The sequence below is a fragment of the Muntiacus reevesi genome, chromosome 3 (genome assembly GCF_963930625.1).
Source record: "Muntiacus reevesi chromosome 3, mMunRee1.1, whole genome shotgun sequence".
NCBI lineage: Eukaryota > Metazoa > Chordata > Mammalia > Artiodactyla > Cervidae > Muntiacus > Muntiacus reevesi.
This window is the reverse complement of record NC_089251.1, coordinates 232,839,341-232,859,648: the sequence shown is the minus strand read 5'-3', so window position 1 is coordinate 232,859,648 and position 20,308 is coordinate 232,839,341. Positions and strand designations below refer to the sequence as shown.

Sequence of the window (20,308 nt, the reverse complement as noted above, 5' to 3'; positions counted from 1 at the left end):
AGTGCAAAATAGTATAATTTTAACATTTAATCAATAATTTAAAATTATTAATGAGAATACATTACATTCTTTTTTCATATAAAATCTTTGATATCTGGTTTGCACTTCACACTACAGCATACCTGAATTGGGACTGGCCACATTTCAAGTGCCAAATAGCCACATATGGCTAGTGGTTACTCTCTTGGACAATGCAGCTTTAATGTTTTACTAAAACATTTTTTTTTTTTAAGAATTGATTGCAGTTGAACCTATTTATTTATTCAGTATGTTTGTGAAGCTATTTAAATTCTATTTGGACTGTATTTCATTAGTAACATGACAAGTTTAATTACTTGTTTTAGACTTAGATGAGATTGTGGCTTTAATTTCCTAACATTTGGTGAATTAATCATATAGATGAGACACAATTGCTTGATGCTCCACTTAGCTATGTCAGATTTGAAGCCAATATGTGGCAAAAACTTTATAGTGATAACAAGTAATTTCTACTTTATTGTTTGATAAATATATTAAATTTTAAAATATTGATTCATAATTATCATTCTATTATTTTATGAGATCTGAACCTTGAGTGCTATTTAAAAACCCACAATGATTTTAACAATTTTGCCCCTCTGTGTGTACATTGTGAAGGCCCACTAGTTTTATATGTTTTAAACTAAAATTTTTCAATTTACCCTAACTATTAATGACTTTCAAAATAACTAGTTAGTAGTATCTGTCCCTGTTTCAATTTTTCCCTCTTCTATGTGCCTGGTGCCTCAGACTGTAAAGCATCTGCCTACAATGGGGAAGACCCGGGTTCAATCCCTGGGTCAGGAAGATCTCCTGGAGAAGGAAATGGCAATCCACTCCAGTACTCTTGCCTGGAAAATCCCACGGACAAAGGAGCCTGTTAGGCTACAGTCCATCGGGTCGCACAGAGTCAGATACCACTGAGTGACTTCACTTTTCACTTCACATGTGCCTTGAAGTGATGAGACCGGATGCCATGATCTTAGTTTTCTGAATGTTGAGTTGTAAGCCAGCTTTTTCACTCTCCTCTTTCACCTTCATCAAGAGGCTCTTTAGTTCCTCTTTGCTTTCTGACATTAGGGTGGTATCATCTGCATATCTGAGGTTGTTGAGCCACCAGGGAAACACTAAAAAAGATATTTGAATGAACATATACTTACACATGTGACCATATTTTGATGAATACAAGGTAGATGAAAGAGAGAGAAAGGAGCATAATAAACAACTGTAATTTGCTTACTTGATGATGTTACAAGAAATTCAAATGCTAGAGCCTTAATTGTTGTTTAGTCACTGAGTCATGTCTAACTCTTTTGTGACCTCATGGATTATAGCCCACCAGACTCTTCTGTCCGTAAGATTATCCGAGAATACTGGAGTGGGTTGTCATTTTCTTCTCCAGGGGATCTTCCGACCCAGGTGTTGAACCTGCATCTCCTGCATTCGCAGGTGGATTCTTTGCCCCTGGAGCCACCTGGAAAAACCATAGCTTTAATTAGCAGGTGGCATTTTTCTTTGAGAATATAGTCTCAGAACTTTTGGAAAGTTTTAGTGCTTGGGCATGTCCAGTCTCTGGTTCTACATTTCTGGTCTGGGCTGGTTGTATGTTAAGGGTTGTTAATAAGGAGAGAAGTGCTCAGAAACAAGAATATTATTATTTGAACACTAACATATTCACTTAGTCACACTGGTTAAGTGACCCCCTCAAGCAATGTCCACGGTCACTGCAACTCCCATTTTCTCTTGGCGTATTCCAACATGGATTGTCCAGCCTTACCTGGGAATTTATGTTTCTCTTGGAGAGGTAATAATTGCAGACTGAGATTTTTATTTTTGTCATATGTATTTCATAGCTTTCTCCTAAAATAAATACATTGTTGAAAATATTTACTTTGTGTTCTTAAACTAATAGTCACACTTGGTGATTGCTCAACCTATTCTGGGTTTGCTGTGGGAATAAAATGAAGTTTAAGTTCTCTTGACTTCAGTGGAATGAATTTTATCATGGGAGAAAAAATAGGTCCAATTTCTCAAGGACATCCCCAAAACTAGTCCTAGATTTTTGCTTTTGCTTAATTAATAACTCAGTCTGTGTATTGATATATATGTTATGTTCATTTAAATGACTTTTTGGAAAGTAGAAGACTAGTGGTAATAAATTTCTAGTTCAGAAGTCTTTATTGTTAGTATCACTGTAGCCCACAACTGCCTTCTTGATATAATTGCTTCAAATAGAAGCTACACAGTATAATGATGCATGAGGCTACATTTTTACAGAAAACTGAAAAATCAGAGTTTTACAGGATGGAGTGAGAGTCATTTATGAGAGGATTTTATTCTTCACTAGGTATGAAATCAAATTAATCTTGAGTAAATCAGATTGAAGAAAATGGAAACATATCAGTTTGACAGATTTGTGTCCAAGACAATTGATATATGTTATTTTTTAACCTGGATGATACAGATAGAATTTGTTATTAAAATAAGAAAATCTGTGCAGTTATAAGCAAAGACAGGATTAAAATTTAAATGGACAGGTTTGCCAAATTTTGATATGAGAGGAATTATAATGCCTATTTAATATAGCAAACCAACTGTTAATAACAAGTTTTTCCTACTCCTTATACCTTGAAGTCCAACTGTGGGTAAATATAATCCTTTGAGGAAACCATATCATTAGAACTGAGACCATGGAGAACCAGTAATGTAAGAAATTATAATCACCACACTCACAGGCTTGTGCTTATTTGCTACACTAATGCTTATAAAAGAACACAAAGGTGAGCATTATTAATGTCTAAAAAATAATAAACAGAAAAAGAACCATCATTCTTCTATTCCAGTCTTACAATTTCTTAATGACTACTGGTAGTCGGTTTGAGGTGATATTATAAAAGTCTTATGTGACAAATGAAATTTCAGAAGGCCTCATAATCATTAATTAAAATTTTCCTCACCCCATCCCAAAGAAGTAGTCCAGTTCTATTATTCTTGCTTTTGAACCTGGAAAGTTGAGTGATAATATCCATTAAAGTAATTTTAGTCACTTCAACTTTATTGCATCTAAAAATATCCTTGTTTCTTAAAAATGAAGAATAAAATGGTAACATGAAAGCAGATTTTGGCTCAATAGGATTTTTTAAAAAATTAAAACAAATAATACATTTGTGGGTGATCTTGTCTTTACCGATTCTGTTCCTTTGAGTTTGAGCTTGTTTTATTTTTTTATCTTAAAAATGGACATTTGTGGGTGATCTTGTCTTTACTGATTCTGTTCATTTGAGTTTGAGCTTGTTTTATTTTTTTATCTTAAAAATGACCTTTAGTGTAGAACACTGGTCTATTCCCAGTCAGCTAAGTGGTGTCCCTGTCGATGCTGGTCACTGGACGCACTTGTTCTGCATCTCTTGAATTGCTGTATCCTTAATAGTATTGATACTTTCCTCCCAAAGCAATATTAGGATGCTACATTTTAAAAAGTCATTTTTCTTCCATTCTGTGAACTATCAAATAGGATATCATTGGCTAAAAAAAGAGAATGCTCAACCCAAGTGAAAGTAACATAAACAATAAGGCTGTTTCTTATTTCACTTGAAGCGCAGAGGTAGAGGAGTCCAAGCTCAGTGACGCCTAGTTTTCTGCATTGTCTCGCCTTGCCCTCTGGCAGGATAGATAGATGACCTTCTGTCAGATCACTACAGCAGTTCCACATTGCCACACTCATAAGCAGAAAGAGACGTCTTCCTTGTGTCTTATTTGAAGAGTGAGGAAACCTTTGCCCCAGAAGACTTCTCCTCCCATTTCGGTGTCCAGAATTGGGTCATTTGTCCATGATTATATCAAACACTGTCAAGAAGAACGGAGAGCCTGAAAATGGTTAATTGTAAATGGTTTAAGATCAATCAAGATTCACTCCCAAGTCTGGAATGGGGCTCACTTTTCCTGAAGTGGGTGGGTGTGTGGGGATTATGGAAGAAGATAAATCTTGAATAAAATCAGGATTCTGGTGAGCAGAAGCAAAGGTAGAGGCAATGTCTGCTACAATTTTCTTTTACTTACTGGTCTTGTGATGACTATAATTCTTTAAAACCTGACATATGGGATGGTTGAGCCATTATGTTTTACTTTTAACAAGCTGCTTTGTCTTGATCATATTATTTCCAAATTTACACTGGGAATTCTACTTCCTCTTAAAACTAGTGGTGGATGAATGTAAGGACAAAGATGATTTAGGTGTATTGCCACTATTCCAGCTACTCCACCTCCAAAAAGAAATACACATTCTAGGTAAAAAATTCAGTTTTCCATGCAAACTACTTTTAAAAAGTATCTAAGTAAAAGCAGAGTGCTTGTTATGAAAATAGCACTTGCAGCTTCCAAATAAATCTCTTAGCCTCCTGACCAGATTTCCATTCCTAAACCCTCCTATAAGAAATTCTGGAGCCATCACTTTTGGAACCCTGTCATATTTATTTCCTATCACCCCTCAGAAGAAGGTGGTTTGGATGCTGGTGCAAGTTCTGGCTTTACCTTATAGGTCACTTGTTTTTTGCTTGTTGTTGATTTTTCAATTCAGTGGATTTTGATCATATTCCCAAGAGCCTACTTTATTCTGACTGTCAGTTCCCATCTCAGAAGGCAAACGGAGCAGAGCTTGGGGAACCTGGAGGGAGAAGACTGCTAAGTGGCAATTGATCTCCTGGAAGACAATGTACACACCCAAACAAAGTCCAAGAAGCAGATTCTGTTGGTCAGAAATGAGTCTGAGGTCAGAGAGCCCTTTGTAAACCAGGCAGAAAATCAAAGATAGTTTGTATTTGGACAATAGGCCTGGGATGGGGTGGTGAGTAGCTGGGGAGACAGTTTCAGAAGCTAGGCTGATTAGTTTCAGTGTTTGAATAATTTTGATTTGGGAAGACAACGTTGGAAAGTGTTGTCAAGTTGTATTTGCTAGAGAGTCAGACTCAGTGCAGCCAAACAAGCAGATTGTGTCCTAGCAATCTTTTATCTACATTCTTCCACCAGTGTCTCACTCTCCTGACAATGTTACACTTGAAGAGATAAGAGTTTTTCTTAAGGCTAGACTCACTATGATCACTTGCCAATCAAGGCAGTCATCAGACGCTGGTAACTACACCAGTTAACTTCAGGAGGCACTAATTATCAGTTTTCTGGAAAGCCTCCTTTACCCTGAGGAAATATAAGACAGCTTTCTGCCAGTTTGAAGACACAATCTTTAGTTTCAGAGACTTGTTTCTCCTGTTGTCTTCTGTTCTTGCTTGCCGTCTTGGCTGTCCCCACCCTTCTAAATGTCTTTAGACATGATGGAACTACAACCCTGGGAAGTGATTTAAATATGACTATGAAGAAAACTGGTAGTTAATTGTGAGGCTGGTTAGGACTTTTTATAATGACTCAAACAGGTAGAATTAGGGGGTCAGTTGGCCTTGGTCTGGTTGGATTTTCATAGCCTTGTCGTCCTCCTGTTCTGAGTTACCTGTTTTCTCATGTTCTGGGAAATCATGATGAAATCATTTTGGTCGACCTCAATATTGGGAAGCAGGGGATGGAAGGTAGGTATTGAGTAGTAAATATCTCACAGTCCTGCAGGCTAAAATTTCCTGAAACATTTTAAATTAGAAAATTTGGGTGGACAAAAAAACAAAAAAGAAAGAAATTGCAGAAACTTACCGAAGACCTTTTGTCTAAAGGTATTTTCAAAAGTACTAAATTTTAGGATAATTTTAAAGTCTTCTTTAAATTTTTCTTTAAAATTATAGTCACTTTTCAAATTCAAAGGTAGAAGAGTAATTGGAATATTTTTCAGTATATGTGTAATTTAGCAACTTCTGTCATCATAGTCGCCTGTAAAACAGGTAAAGTAAACAAGAACTTTGGAAGGTAAAAGCTAATCTTAGTTATTTCATATAATTAAACTATCTCATACAGATTTTTTTCTACAATGAAAAGATGAAAGTTTGACTAGAAAAGATAAATGTGCAGATTTGAATTTAGAAATTCAGATACATTAAATTTTATTTCATTTTAAATGCTAAGTAGGAAATAGCTAGTTTATTGTTATGAAGAAGTTATCATGTTTGAACATACCTATTAAATTTTTATTATCCAGGAGACTCAGTATATATATGGTGGTGGGAGTTTTCTCCCTCACAAACAACATCCTAATGGAGATGTATGACTGTGTCATTAGTATTGCTGATGTGAATATTTGCTTAAAAATTTGAGCTGGCAACTCTGGAAACTGCTTTCAGTTCAGTTCAGTTCAGTTGCTCAGTTGTGTCCTACTCTTTGTGACCCCATGAACTGCAGCACGCCAGGCCTCCCTGTCTATCACCAACTTCTAGAATCCACCCAAACCCATATCCATCGAGTCGATGATGCCATCCAACCATCTCATCCTCTGTCGTCCTCTTCTCCTCCTGCGCTCAATCTGTCCCAGCATCAGGGTCTTTTCCAATGAGTCAGCTTTTAGCATCAGGTGGCCAAAGTATTAGAGTTTCAGCTTCAACATAAGTCCTTCCAATGAGCACCGAGGACTGATCTCCTTTAGGATGGAAACTGCTATAAATACTCTAAAATAATAATATTGTGAGTATTTATATATCATTTCTTATAAGTGTTTTTCATTTTTATCTTACATATACCAAAATAATGACTTGCAATTTGTGTCATTGTGGTAATTGAAAAAAGCTGTTGAGATGTGAGGTTTCTAAAATCAATAGCAAATGGATGTAATCATTGTTCATAGCATACTTGGTTTGAAATATCTAGTTTTAATGTTATCATTTCATATGTTTATGTGGTTTTAATGTCACTAAAATGGCACCTAATTAATACATTCATGCAATGTATAAAAATACACTGAGTGCCACAAATTCTTCTGCTGCCATATTTTTTTTATAGTGATGTACACTGCTTAATGCATGCTTTTATTTAAAAATCATTTTTGTAAATGTTTGCTATTTGCACTTTCTCTTTGAGGACAGCCACAATCTTACACCACAATTCAGTATGAGAGTTCATCAAAGCAATTAGCTTAGAAGTACTTCTCCATTTACCAAAGGATTTAAAATAATTTTGACAGTTATGGGTAAGATTGCTCATAGATTATCTTAGGTCAAGTTCTGTAAAAGCAGTTCTGAGACAGGGATTCTAAGAATGGTTTGAGTGGTTTGTTGGGCAAAGCTCTCAGGAAAAGGATGGTAAGGGAAGCAGGATGAAGGAAGGGAAGATGTCTGTGCAGATCTCAGTTGAAACAGGTTACCGTTTGCTCTCACAGTGAAACTCCAATGGCATCACAGACTTGGTCTCACCTTGCGGCAAGTGGGTTGGTCTTCTGTACCCCATGTCAGCCAATCATTGGTTGGGGTTGCTTTCAAAGGTGGGTGGGAGAGTAGCCTCCTGGGTGAGATTGTTCCCATTTGGCCCAGGGCAATTCTCCAGAGGAGAAAGTTACATCTGTGAATTATCAGCATCTTGATGATGGGAATTCTGGCTCATCAAGGTGGCTGAGCCTAGCATCAACAACAGCCTTTATGTAGATAAATGACAATTTAAAAGAGAACTGGGACTTCTCTGGTTCCCTGGAGTGGCTAAGACTCCAGGTTCTCAATGCAGAGGGCCCAGGTTCCATCTCTGGTCAAGGAACTAGATTACCACATGCACAATTAAAGATCCCACATGCTGCAACAAAGATCGGAGATCCCATGTGCCACAACTAAGACCTGGTGCAAATAAGTAAATTAAAAAAAAAAAAAAAAAGCAAAAACAGAACTTGCTGGACCTACGTTCTGTCTCTTCCTCCTCCACAGCACATACACCCCTGCACATCCACATTTGTAGTTAAATATAGATGGAAATTCAAACTGTATTCAAGTCCTTTTGATTACAGAAACAGTTTAAAAGCATAAATGAGGAATGGACTTTAGATCTATTCCTTTTTCTGGTTGCTTGCAAGTAGAAATAGAGGATTTCTATGGCCGCATGTGTGTGTATCCTCAGTCGTGTCCAAATCTTTGCGACCCCATAGACTGTAGCCTGCCAGGCTCCTCTGTCTGTGGAATTTTCCAGGCAAGAGTACTGGAGTGGGTTGACACTTGCTACTTCAGGGGAGCTTCATAACCCATGTATCAAAGCTGCATCTCTTGTGTCTCCTGCATCAGCAAGTGGATTCTCTACCACTGTGCCACCTGGGAATCCCTTGCTGTGGCTACCTCTGCTGTTAAAGTGCATTTATGTAGATCATGAATGAAATGAGTTCCTTGAGAGAGGACCTGAGATACTGTCCATGAAGACTTGAAAGTGAAAGTCGCCCAGTCATGTCCAACTCTTTGTGACCCCATGGACTATATTATCCATGGAATTCTCTAGGCCAGAATACTGGAGTGGGTAGCATTTCCCTTCTCTAGGGGATCTTCCCAACCCAGGGATCAAACCCAGGTCTCCCACATTGCAGGCAGATTCTTTACCAGCTGAGCCACAAGGGAAGCCCAAGAATATTGGAGCGGGTAGCCTATCCCTTCTCCAGCGGATCTTCCTGACCCAGGAATCGAACTGGGTCTCCTGAACTGCAGTCGGATTATTTACCAACTGAGCTATCATGGAAGCCCAAGGGTGTTTTAAATACCAAAAAATACCCAAGCAAACTTTTTTTCAGACTTAGTACTCCTATTTGAGATTCTTTATTTGTGGAAGCCTTATGGTTGTCTATACATGCATAACTGATTCAGAGAGAACCCAAGCCCTCAATTTGTTTAATGAATGAAATCTTGAATTCTTTCTCTGCTATAGATTGTTATGTCATACAGAAGAACTGCAGACTTTGTTTCTTCCTAATGGAACATTTCCAACTCACTTTTTCTTCCTATTACAGAACTGTTAGAGAAGGTATCTTCTTTGAAAAATAATTTTGTATCTTTCTTGCTGCTTATCAGAATAACAAAATACCTTAAGAAACTGAGTAACTTGAATGAAGATGGTAAAATTTCAATTAGTATCAATGATTTAGAGTTTTTATTGTTTTAAATCTTCAAATAGTTTACAAGGGCATAGAGAACATATTATAAAAATGCTTTAAATTGCCGTTAACTTTAAAGTAGAAGACCATTGACATGATAGAAATAAACAATAGTAAGTCTTCATCTTAGATCAAAGAAATATTTGTTGCTAATAATATTCACTCTGATTGCATCTGTATTTGATTATTCCAACTTATTAAATAAGAGTAATGATATGCAAATAAACTCAGTAATAAAGAGACATTAATTCAGTCTACAGTTCAAGCTGATCCTGTAACCTTTTCACTCTGCATAGGGCCTTGCTAATACTTCCTGTAGAACACAAAGCCTAGGAAAGTTCTGAATTAAAAAAGGTATTTTGGAGCATGGTGGCCATGTTAATGGGAAAGTGACTTGTAGGGATCCCATGAAAAATGATTTCTTCATCACTTTTAAATCTAATGCCATTGGGTATCTTTTTACTACCAACATTTAGTCATAGCACCACAATGTAGGAAGTTGAGAGGATAAAGTAAAAGATAATTTTAGACTATCTTTTAATATCAAACCTTAATATGTCCCTTCCTCAGGCCTCAGTTTCCTTTATGTAATTGTTTATTTGTCTACATTTGTATTTCCTCCAGTCTAGAAGTAGGAATTTTGTTGAATTAGCAAAATTCCTTTTTAATCTGTATGCTTAATAATTTATTTCCCAATGTTTGTTTATTTCATTCATTGTCATGATTTTTAAAATATTGTTATAGGAAAGATAGAATATCTTAAAAATATGTCTCATTGTCAAACCTCTTCAAATTAAGCCTGGAACTCATGGCAACATGAAATAATGAATTGAAAGAAACCATTGTGTTAGAATTTAGAGCCTTTTATAGAGCAGACATTTTATTTGGCTAACATATTTTTTTACAGACTTCATTTTATGTAATCATTGTCGTTTTCTAACAGCTTAAACAGTTTGAGGTCCTTCAGTCTTTTTGATTACTCAATAAACATAATATCATGTGATATTTTTGTTGCTTCCAGAAACTTCCAGTTAAGTGATGAAGACCACTGGATTTACCAGGCTGTTTTGGATCAGTATCCTGGGAATCTCTGTGGCAGAAGGACTTTGTATCTGGACATGTTACAAAGATATCTTCCACACAAATCGAGGCATGATTTGGTGAGTGCTGGACCTTTTATGCTGCCAAGTTAAATTGTTTTGGTGGTCAATAATTACTAAACTACACATACACACACACTCTCTCTCTCTCTCTCTCTCTCTCTCTCTCACTCTCTCTCTCTCTCTCTCTCTCACACACACACACACATACACACACACATCTTCCCTGGTGGCTCAGCAATAATTGAGAATCCCCTGCAATGCAAAAGACCAGTCTGCCATGTGGAAGATCTGAATTTGATCCCTGGGTCAGGAAGATCCCCTGCAGAAGGAAATGGCAAGCCACTGCAGTATTCTTGCCTGGGAAATGCCATGGACAGAGGAGCCTAGCAGGTGACAATCCATAGGGTCGCATTAATTGGACATGACTTAACAACTAAATCACCACCACCACACACACACACACACACACACACACACACACACATACACACACACATTTTTTAAAGTTATTTTTAATTGGAGGATAATTGCTTTACAATGTTATGTTGGTTTTTGCAATATCAGCTATGGGTATACACATATGTTCCCTCCCTCTTGATCCTCCTACCCACCTCCCACCCCAAACCATCCCCTAGGTTGTCACAGAATGGTGCTCTAAAATTATTTTTTTCCTACACTCTAGAAAATAATAGGGTTATAGTATGAAGTCTGTCATTTTACAAGACAGTATGGTACATAACTATGCTAAAGCCTTTGACTGTGGATCACAACAAACTCTGGAAAATTCTTAAAGAAATGGAAATACCAGACCACCTTACCTGCCTCCTGAGAAACCTGTAGGCTGGTCAAAAAGCAACAGTTAGAACTGGACATGAAACAACAGTCTAGTTCAAAATTGGGAAAGGAGTACATCAAGGCTGTATATTGTCACTCTGCTTATTTAACCTCTATGCAGAGTACATCATGTGAAATGCTGAACTGGATGAATCAAGAGTGCTGGGAGAAATATCAACAGTCTCAGATATGCAGATGATACTATCTTAATGGCAGAAATTGAAGAGGAACTAAAGAACCTCTTGATGAGAGTGAAACAGGAGAGTAAAAAAGATGACTTAAAACTCAACATTCAAAAAAACTAAGATCATGACATCCAGTCCCATCACTTCATGGCAAATATATGGGAAAAAATGGAGACAGTGACATATTTTATTTTCTTGGTGTCTAAAATCACTGTGGACGATGACTGCAGCCACAAAATTAAAAGACGCTTGCTCCTTGAAAGGAAAGCTATGACAAACCTAGACAATATTAAAAAGCAGAGACATCACTTTGCTGACAAAATCCCATCTAGTTAAATCTATTGTTTTTCCAGTAGTCATGTATGGATGTGAGGTTTGGACCATAAAGAAGGCTGAGTGCCAAAGAAATTGATGCTTTTGCATTGTGGTTGGATGGCATCGCTGACTCAATGGACATGAGTTTGAGCAAGCTCAGGGAGATAGTGAAGGACAGGGAAGCCTGGTGTGCTACAGTCCATGGGGTCACAGAGTAAGATATGACTTGGCAACTGAACAACAATATGTTGCATAAAAAGATGGGAGACCCCTCTGGAAACATTTATTCTTCTGTGGTTTACTTGCCCCAGAGAGCTTCACCATGGTCCTCTGGGTGGCTCTGCTTGTGTTTGACTTCCATCCCCACCACAACTCCACTTGATCCCCTAGATGGGTCTGAACATGAATGACCCAAATTCATAAATCAGAGTCTTGTCTAAAGTTTCCCTGAGACAGGCCTGGGAAGCTATGGTTGCATCCTTTACTGGACAAGACCACAGAGACAAGGAAACAGAAGTTACCATGTCACCAATGAATTTCACAGTAACTCACTTTAAAACATATATGTAAACAAACATGTATGGACTCTTATCTTTTAAATAATATAGACCATGCCATATAATATTATTACATACTCTGTATCTTTGTAATTGTTTTAAATCAAGTAACAATACTTGAGGGAGGGAGATGGGAGGGAGTTTCAAAAAGGGGGGGAAATATGTATACCTATGGCTGATTCATCATGAGGTTTGACAGAAAACAGAAAAATTCTGTAAAGCAATTATTCTTCAATGAAAAATAAATAAATTAAAAAATACTAACCTGTGTATAGAATTTATTTTATGTCAGTCGTGTGTAAACTCCTGTAGTGCACATAATAGTGGATGAGAGAAGTACTATAACTATCCTTAATTTTAAGGTGAAGAAACTGAAGCAAAGGCAACACAACTAGTATGACCAACCTCTCCTATCCCATCAATCCCCATCCAGTTATTTGTTTTAATTCTGACCTTTATTTTTTTGCAAATTCTTGTTATGTAAAAAATACATTATATAATATTAATAATTCATTCTAGATTTTATACAAGTCTTAGTTTATTAAATTGGATCTTTCATTTTATTCCTTATTGATTGCATTTGTATCTGTAACCAGCTGTTGTTTTTAATTGTGTGTAGATTTTTGTATTTGCCTTCTGTTAATACGATAAAGATTTTTGCATTTACTTCTTACATTGGGATAGTTGGTATGCTTTTCTGTATGGTGTGTACTTCCTTTCTTAGTGTTTGACAAGTTTTAAGCATAGTCTTGGCCTTGAGGACTAAAGCTAAGAACTTTATAGAATGGATTTTAGTAGCTGATATTTAAGTGAAGCCATAGCCTGTTTCATTATGTACTTAATTTGTTCAGTTCAGTCACTCAGTCGTGTCCAACTCTTTGCGACCCCATGAACCGCAGCACTCCAGGCCTCCCTGTTCATCCCCAACTCCCGGATTTTACTCAAACTCATGTCCATTGAGTCGGTGATGCCTTCCTACCAGCTCAACCTCTGTTGTCCCCTTCTCCTCCCGCCTTCAATCTTTCTCAGCATCAGGGTCTTTTCCAATGAGTCAACTCTTTGCATCAGGTGGCCAAAGTATTGGAGATTCAGCTTCAACATCAGTCCTTCCAATGAAAATTCAGGACTGATTTCCTTTAGGATGGACTGGTTGGATCTCCTTGCTGTCCAAGGGACTCTCAAGAGTCTTCTCCAACACCACAGTTCAAAAGCATCACTTCTTTGGTGCTCAGCTTTCTTTATAGTCCAACTCTCACATGCATACATGACTACTGGAAAAACCATAGCTTTGACTAGATGGATCTTTTTTGGCAAAGTAATGTCTCTGCTTTTTAATATGCTGTCTAGTTTGGTCATAGCTTTTCTTCTTAGGAGCAAACATCTTTCAATTTCATGGCTGCAGTCACCATCTGCAGTAATTTTTGAGTCCCCAAAAGTAAAGTCTCTCACTGTTTCCCCATTTATTTGCTATGAAGTGTTGGGACCAGATGCCATGATCTTAGTTTTCTGAATGTTGAGTTTTAAGCCAGCTTTTTCACTCTCTTCTTTCACTTTCATCAAGAGGCTCTTTAGTTCTTCTTCACCTTCTGCCATAAGGGTAGTGTCATCTGCATATCTGAGGTTATTGTTATTTCTCCTGGCAGTCTTGATTCTAGCTTGTGCTTCATCCAGCCCAGTGTTTCTCATGATGTACTCTGCATATAAGTTAAATAAGCAGGGTGATGATATACAGCCTTGATGTACCCCTTTTCCTATTTGGAACCAGTCTGTTGTTCCATGTCTGGTTCTAACTGTTGCTTCCTGATCTGCATACAGATTTCTTAAGAGTTGGTTCATGTGGTCTGGTACTCCTATCTCTCTCAGAATTTTCCACAGTTTGCTGTGATCTGCACAGTCAAAGGCTTTGGTGTAGTCAATAAAGCAGAACTAGATGTTTTTCTGGAACTCTCTTGCTTTTTCAATGATCCAGCAGATGTTGGCAATTTGATCGCTGGTTCCTCTGCTTTTTCTAAATCCAGCTTGAACATGTGGAAGTTCACAGTTCACATATACTGTTGAAGCCTGGCTTGGAGAATTTTGAGCATTACTTTACTAGTGTGCGAGTTGAGTGCAATTGTGTGGTAGTTTGAGCATTCTTAGGCATTGCCTTTCTTTGGGATTGGAATGAAAACTGAACTTTTTCAGTCCTGTGGCCACTGCTGTTTTCCAAATTTGCTGGCATATTGAATGAAGCACTTTCACAGCATCTTTTAAGATTTGAAATAGCTCAACTGGAATTCCATCACCTCTACTAGCTTTGTTCAATAGTGATGCTTCCTAAGGCCCACTTGACTTCACATTCCAGGATGTCTGGCTCTAGGTGAGTGATCATACCATCATGTACTTAATTAACTATACCTAAATTATATATGGAGAAGGCAATAGCAACCCACTCCAGTACTCTTGCCTGGGAAATCCCATGGACGGAGGAGCCTGGTTGGCTACAGTCCATGGGGTCGCGAAGAGTCGGACATGACTGGGCGACTTCACTTTCACTTTTCACTTTCATGCACTGGAGAAGGAAATGGCAACCCACTCCAGAGTTCTTGCCTGGGGAATCCCAGGGACAGGAGCCTGGTGGGCTGCCGTCTATGGGGTTGCAAAGAGTCGGACACGACTGACGTGATTTAACAGTAGCAAATTATATATATATATTTTTAGGTAGGAGCCACCTTATCTTGTTTGCTAGGTTCTTTTCTGACATCACTTAGAGGTTAAATAATATATTAAATTCAGAGATGTGGGTCTATACTGGCAAAATGAAGAATTATTTAGGTCATCAACTCTTAATTTCAGGAGACATGCCTTTATATAGGGGCATCCCAGGTGGCACTAGTGGTAAAGAATCTGCCTGCCAATGCAGGAGATACAAGACACATGGGTTCAATCCCTGGGTCAGGAAGAACCCCTGGGTAAGGGAATAGCAACCCACTGCAGTATTCTTGCCTGTAAGTCCCATGGACAGCCTGGCAGGCTCCAGCCCATGGGGTCACAAAGAGTTGGACATGACTGAGCAACTGCGCTCTCACAGACACACACACACCTTTCTATAAGGAGTATTTTAGAATCACCTACAGAGGTTTTTCAAACTGCTCAGGCTCTCTCTCTTCCTCTTCTTTAAGACTCAGATCTCCCAAAGTTGGTGTTCACTGGCAGCAGGAACTGGTGATACCCATGTAAGGATGGCATGCCCTTCAAGAGCATGGGATGGGAAGAGCTACAGCCAATGCTATAATTATTTTAAGTTTAGTTGTTCTAATATCTGATCATTTCCCTAATCAATGGCAAACTGAATTTTTAGGATTATTGTAGCGATTTTCAATGTTTATTAGCACATGTCTAACCAAAGCACCTGAAGTTGTTATTAATATAGCAAAACTGATTTAAAGATAGAGTATTTTTAGAATTATATGCAGGGGAGATTATGTTTTCTGCTCATAGATCCATTGTCATATAGAAGTAGAAGTTGTTCTAGGGTCACCTGGCCTGACTCCATCCTGTATGAGAACTTAAGAAGAACAAATGACTGGTCCTCAGTCACCAATTAGCCATGGACCCAAAAGTCTGGGACTGGTACCTGGTCCTGACTGTTGTATTTACTATTAAGATATTTGGTCCTCACTTTTCAAAATCATTGATTTTAATTCATTCGATTCACTTTTCTAGCAATGACAGAACACATAAGTTCAGTTTCATAATAAGCATTTATCATCTGTTGTCTTTTCAGGTCGAACATGAGAAATATTGTGACCAATATCACTTTGCTAAGGAGCAGCGAAGAATCCTGATATTAAGTTGGAATAAGAATAGGAGAGACTTTATACAGAAGGCTGTGCTGACACTGGCCGAAGCCTGTGCAACTCATGAAATGGAAAGCATGTTGGCTAAGGACAGGAAAAAGCAACAGGAAGTGTGTGCTGATCTGAAAGCCAAGGTGAGACGCTTTGCAGATGATGCTTCAGTATTTGCCTGAGTATTCATTTCAGAATTCTCTTTTCCTGTTTGTTCAATTCCAACCTAAAATTTCTCTAAAAAGCCTATTTTGAATAAAATTGTTAGTTTGAACTATATGAAATTGCAATTCCTTTAAATCAAAACATTGTGAACAATCAACAGTTTCATACAGTTCAACCTGAAGTTACTGTAACAGGAGGTGAGTATTGAAGTTTTGATTGTGGATATCCAATACCAACCACGAATCCTGCACATCAGCGTGAGGTGCGGGATGAAAATGCAGTGTTTTTATAGAGTAAACGTCTGATACTTATTCAGACTCATGAACCTCTCATTCATATTAAAGATGTTTTTTTAAAAAAGGATCCAGTTACGAAGAGGAGGGAGGACTTGTGAAGATACACGCTGGGGAGAGCTTGATGGGCTGTGTGAGCTCTCAACAAAGTGAGATGGGAAGCAGTTTGGGTTTTCCTCCTGCCCAGACCCAGTGAGGAACCTCCAGGACGGCTTGGGGAGTTGAGTGGGTAACCCTTGTAGTGGAGTCTTGGGGCCTGGTGTCTGAGGCTCGCAGGGAAGTACAGACAGCACAAAATCGGGAAGGACAGAGAAACTGCCTTAATGGCAGAACTGCAAACAAGAGTTGCTGCTGTGTTGGGAGTAACTGTGCACCTCCAATTGATCACGGGTGCATGAGTCCCAGAGGCCCCAGGTGGATTTGGCCTCTCTAGGAGTGTTGCAAGGGCCATCAAACATAAGTTGTATCATGTTTTAAACTCCTGAGTAAGGAAAATTATGATTGGGGGTGACACTGGATCCTCACAACTAATGTGAGATGAATTTGTGTGTGGGTAAAGGCTGCCCCTAAGGTGACCTGCCTACTCTGCAGGGTGCCTGGGAGTTGTGATGTGCCCATCCCCCTTATACTTAAAGAGTAGAATGGCCTGGCCCATACAGACTGGAGGAGCTGAGACAGGACGAGGAGTTGACTAATCCTTCACTGATGAAGTCCCTGGGCAGGAGACTGTTCAGACCTCACAGAATTTCTGAGAATACTATTACCCATGAAACTGTTGAACTGGGAGCTAGTGATCTTAGGTAGTTCTCTGAAACTTATTTCTGTAACTGCAGTATACTGCCAACTGCTTGTTTGTACTTGAGAAATAAAGGTACATGCGACACACACCCAATTGTATTGAGGTACAGCATACACACAGTAAAGTGCACAGATCTTAATTTATTGATAAATGACACAGTAGGAGGATGTGGCAATATTTTATTCTCTTGAAAGGAAAAACAAGGTGGTAGATGTTACATTATAGCAATTAATAGCATATAAAAACAAATGTCTTGGACTTCCCTGGTGGTCCAGTAGCTAAGAATCTGCCTGCCAATGCAGGGGACCCGACTTCAATCCCTGGTCAGGGAAGATTCCACATGCCTCAGAGCAACTAAGCTCATGCACCACAACTACTGACCTTATACAACTTGGGAAGTCTGGTAGCTCTAGGGCCCTGGAGGCACAACTAATGAGTCTGTGTGCTGCAACTACTGAAGCCTTTCGCCTAGAGCCTATGTTTCACCACAAGAGAAGCCACTACAATGAGCCGCATGCATGGCGACTAGAGAGTACTCCTTGCTCCCACAACCAGAGAAAAGCCTGCACAGCAACAAAGACCCAGCACAGCCACAAATAAATAAATCAAAAAACAAGCAAATAAATGTCTCTGAAAACATTAGAGGAAAATTTCCTCCTCTGCAGTTTTTTAAACAAAAAGATATTTCTTTTGACATTGCATAAGCTTAGGACCTAAAAGCAATAGAAGTTACATGAAGCTTCCAAGGTGGCTCAGATGGTAAAGAATCTGCCTGCGATTTGGAAGACCCAGGTTTGATCCCTGGGTTGGCAAGATCCCCTGGAGAAGAGAATGGCTACCCACTCCAGTATTCTTGCCTGGGAAACCCCATGGACATAGGAATCTGGTGGGCTACACCTCATGGAATCACAAAGAGTTGGACATGACTAACAAACACGCACACACAAAGCCAATCTATCATGGGCTACAGAGCTAATGCATGTTTCATCTCCATCTGTGGCTGATGAAAAATACTCAGTGATTATCAAAAAATAAAAGAGAGGAGGGATGGTCAGGGGGCTTGACAAATCCTTATATACTCCTAGTCTGTTTATACTCATTTTGCACACATTATCACTAGACCTTAGGATGTGCTGAAGGGGATATTTTCTGTTTTTGTATCACATTGAGGAAAACATACATGCAGTAGAGTCCATAGAACATAAATGTACTACTGAATAAAGTTTTACAAATGTATGCTGCCCATAGAAATACCACTGAGGTCAAGACATAGAAGGGCTCAGAATGCTCCCTCACATCTCTTCTCAGTATATACTGTGCTTAGTCGCTCAGTCGTTTCTGACTCCTTGTGACCCTGTGGACTGTAGCCCGCCAGACTTCTCTGTCCATGAGGTTTCTCCAGGCAAGAACACTGGAGAGGATTGCCATGCCCTACTCCAGCGTATCTTCCCAACCCCAGGGATCGAACCCAGGTCTCCCTCATTGCAGGCAGATTCTTTACATCTGAACCACAAGGGAAGCCTAAGAATACTGGAGTGGGTAGCCATCCCTTCTCCAGGGATCTTCCTGACCCAAAAATCACACCGGGGTCTCCTGAATTGCAGGCAGATTCTTTCCCACCTGAGCAGGGAAGACCCCAATATATACTAGCCCCATCCATGACTACTAATCTGAATTCATCTAATCATTCAAGATTAGTTTTGCTTGTTGGTGAATTTCATATGAGTCAAATCATACTCTTTGATGATTTGATATATATACTCTTTGATCCTTCTTTCATACATCATATCTGTGAGTTCCATCCTTGTTGCATGTCATAATCATCTGGGTAGTATTTTGTGCATATACATATACCACAGTTTATTTGTATTTTCTCCTGTTGGTGGACATTTGAGTTGCTTCCAGCTTTTCATATTATGATAATGGTGCTATGAATATCCTTGATCTTGACTTATGGTGGTCATAGGCCCTTGTAACTCTTGGATAATTACCTCAGAATGGAATTGCTGAATCATAAGGGTCATGTTAAATACTTCCAAATAGTTTTCCAAAGTGGTTATAAAAATTTACAACCAGTTTCAGTTAATCCACGTTCTCACCAGCATTGATATTGCCAAATCTTTAACTTCAGCTAGTCTGATGAATGTGTAGTGGCAGTTCATTATTATTTTCATTTGCGTTTAGAATAAAGATGTTGAGCAGCTTTTCTTATGCATATTGGCAATTTGAATATCCTCTTTTGTGAAATAGCCACTTAGATCCTTTGCCCATTTTTCTATTCCATTGTCTGCTCTTTTTCTTACTCATTTGTATGTTCTTTATATGTTCTATAGACAAATTTCATTTTTCCTCCCAATCTGTAACTTGTCTCTTCACACTCTTAATGTTGTTTTTTGATGAACAATTTAAATTGCAATGAAATTGTTTTCTTTTAATTTTAAATATCTTTGAGATGTAAGTTATATGTGGTTAATATCATCCTTTTGGGGGGCTTTCCGGGGATCTCAGACAGTAAAGAATCTGCCCACAATGTGGGAGATCTGGGTTTGATCCCTATGTTGAGGAGGAAATGGCAACCCACTCAAGTATTCTTGCCTGGAGAATTCCCATGGACAGAGGAGCCTGGCAGACTACAGTCCATGGGGTTGCAGAGTCGGACACAACTGAGTGACTATCACACAAATTCACCCTTTTTATTGTATAGCTCTATGAGTTTTGACAAATGCTGGACATGTAACCACCCCCGCAGTCAGGATATAGAACTGTTTTATCACTTTCAACAGTCCTTCATGCCTCTTTGAAGTCGACACTTCACACACCTTCAGCCTTTGGCAACTATTGATCTCTGTCCCTATTGTTCTGCCTATTCTAGAATATCATATAAATATAACCAAATAGTATGACATGTGTTCTTTTGAGTCTGTCTTTTTGCACTGAGCCTTTGAAATCTAGCCAGGATATTGTAAATGCCAACAGTTCGGTCCTTTTTATTGCTGTAATATTCCATGATATGGGTTTATTACAGTTTGTCCACTCACCAGTTGTCATCAGTTTTTGGCAATTAGTGTCACTTTGCTTATGGTGGAAGTAGGCTTCAGGCTTTCCTTATGAATCTGAGCTCAAGAGAGTGTCTTGCCACTCTCGCACCTTCCCCAGTGCAGATTCTTGCTAG

General features: G+C 38.7%; 1 protein-coding gene and 1 non-coding gene across 6 annotated transcripts in view; both read left to right on the top strand.

Moving 5' to 3' along the window:
* CCDC148 (coiled-coil domain containing 148) overlaps nt 1–20,308 on the top strand; it is a 313,368-nt gene that overhangs the window by 112,546 nt on the left and 180,514 nt on the right. For all 5 annotated transcript variants that reach the window (XM_065931579.1, XM_065931581.1, XM_065931580.1 and 2 more), the window contains 2 exons: nt 10,077–10,215; nt 15,816–16,022. In XM_065931579.1, coding sequence (XP_065787651.1) covers nt 10,077–10,215; nt 15,816–16,022 — 346 coding nt within the window. The remainder of the gene's footprint in view (nt 1–10,076; nt 10,216–15,815; nt 16,023–20,308) is intronic.
* Nucleotides 16,806–16,954, top strand: LOC136165553 (U12 minor spliceosomal RNA). The gene has a single exon (XR_010662576.1). It is a non-coding gene; the product is annotated as a U12 minor spliceosomal RNA (small nuclear RNA).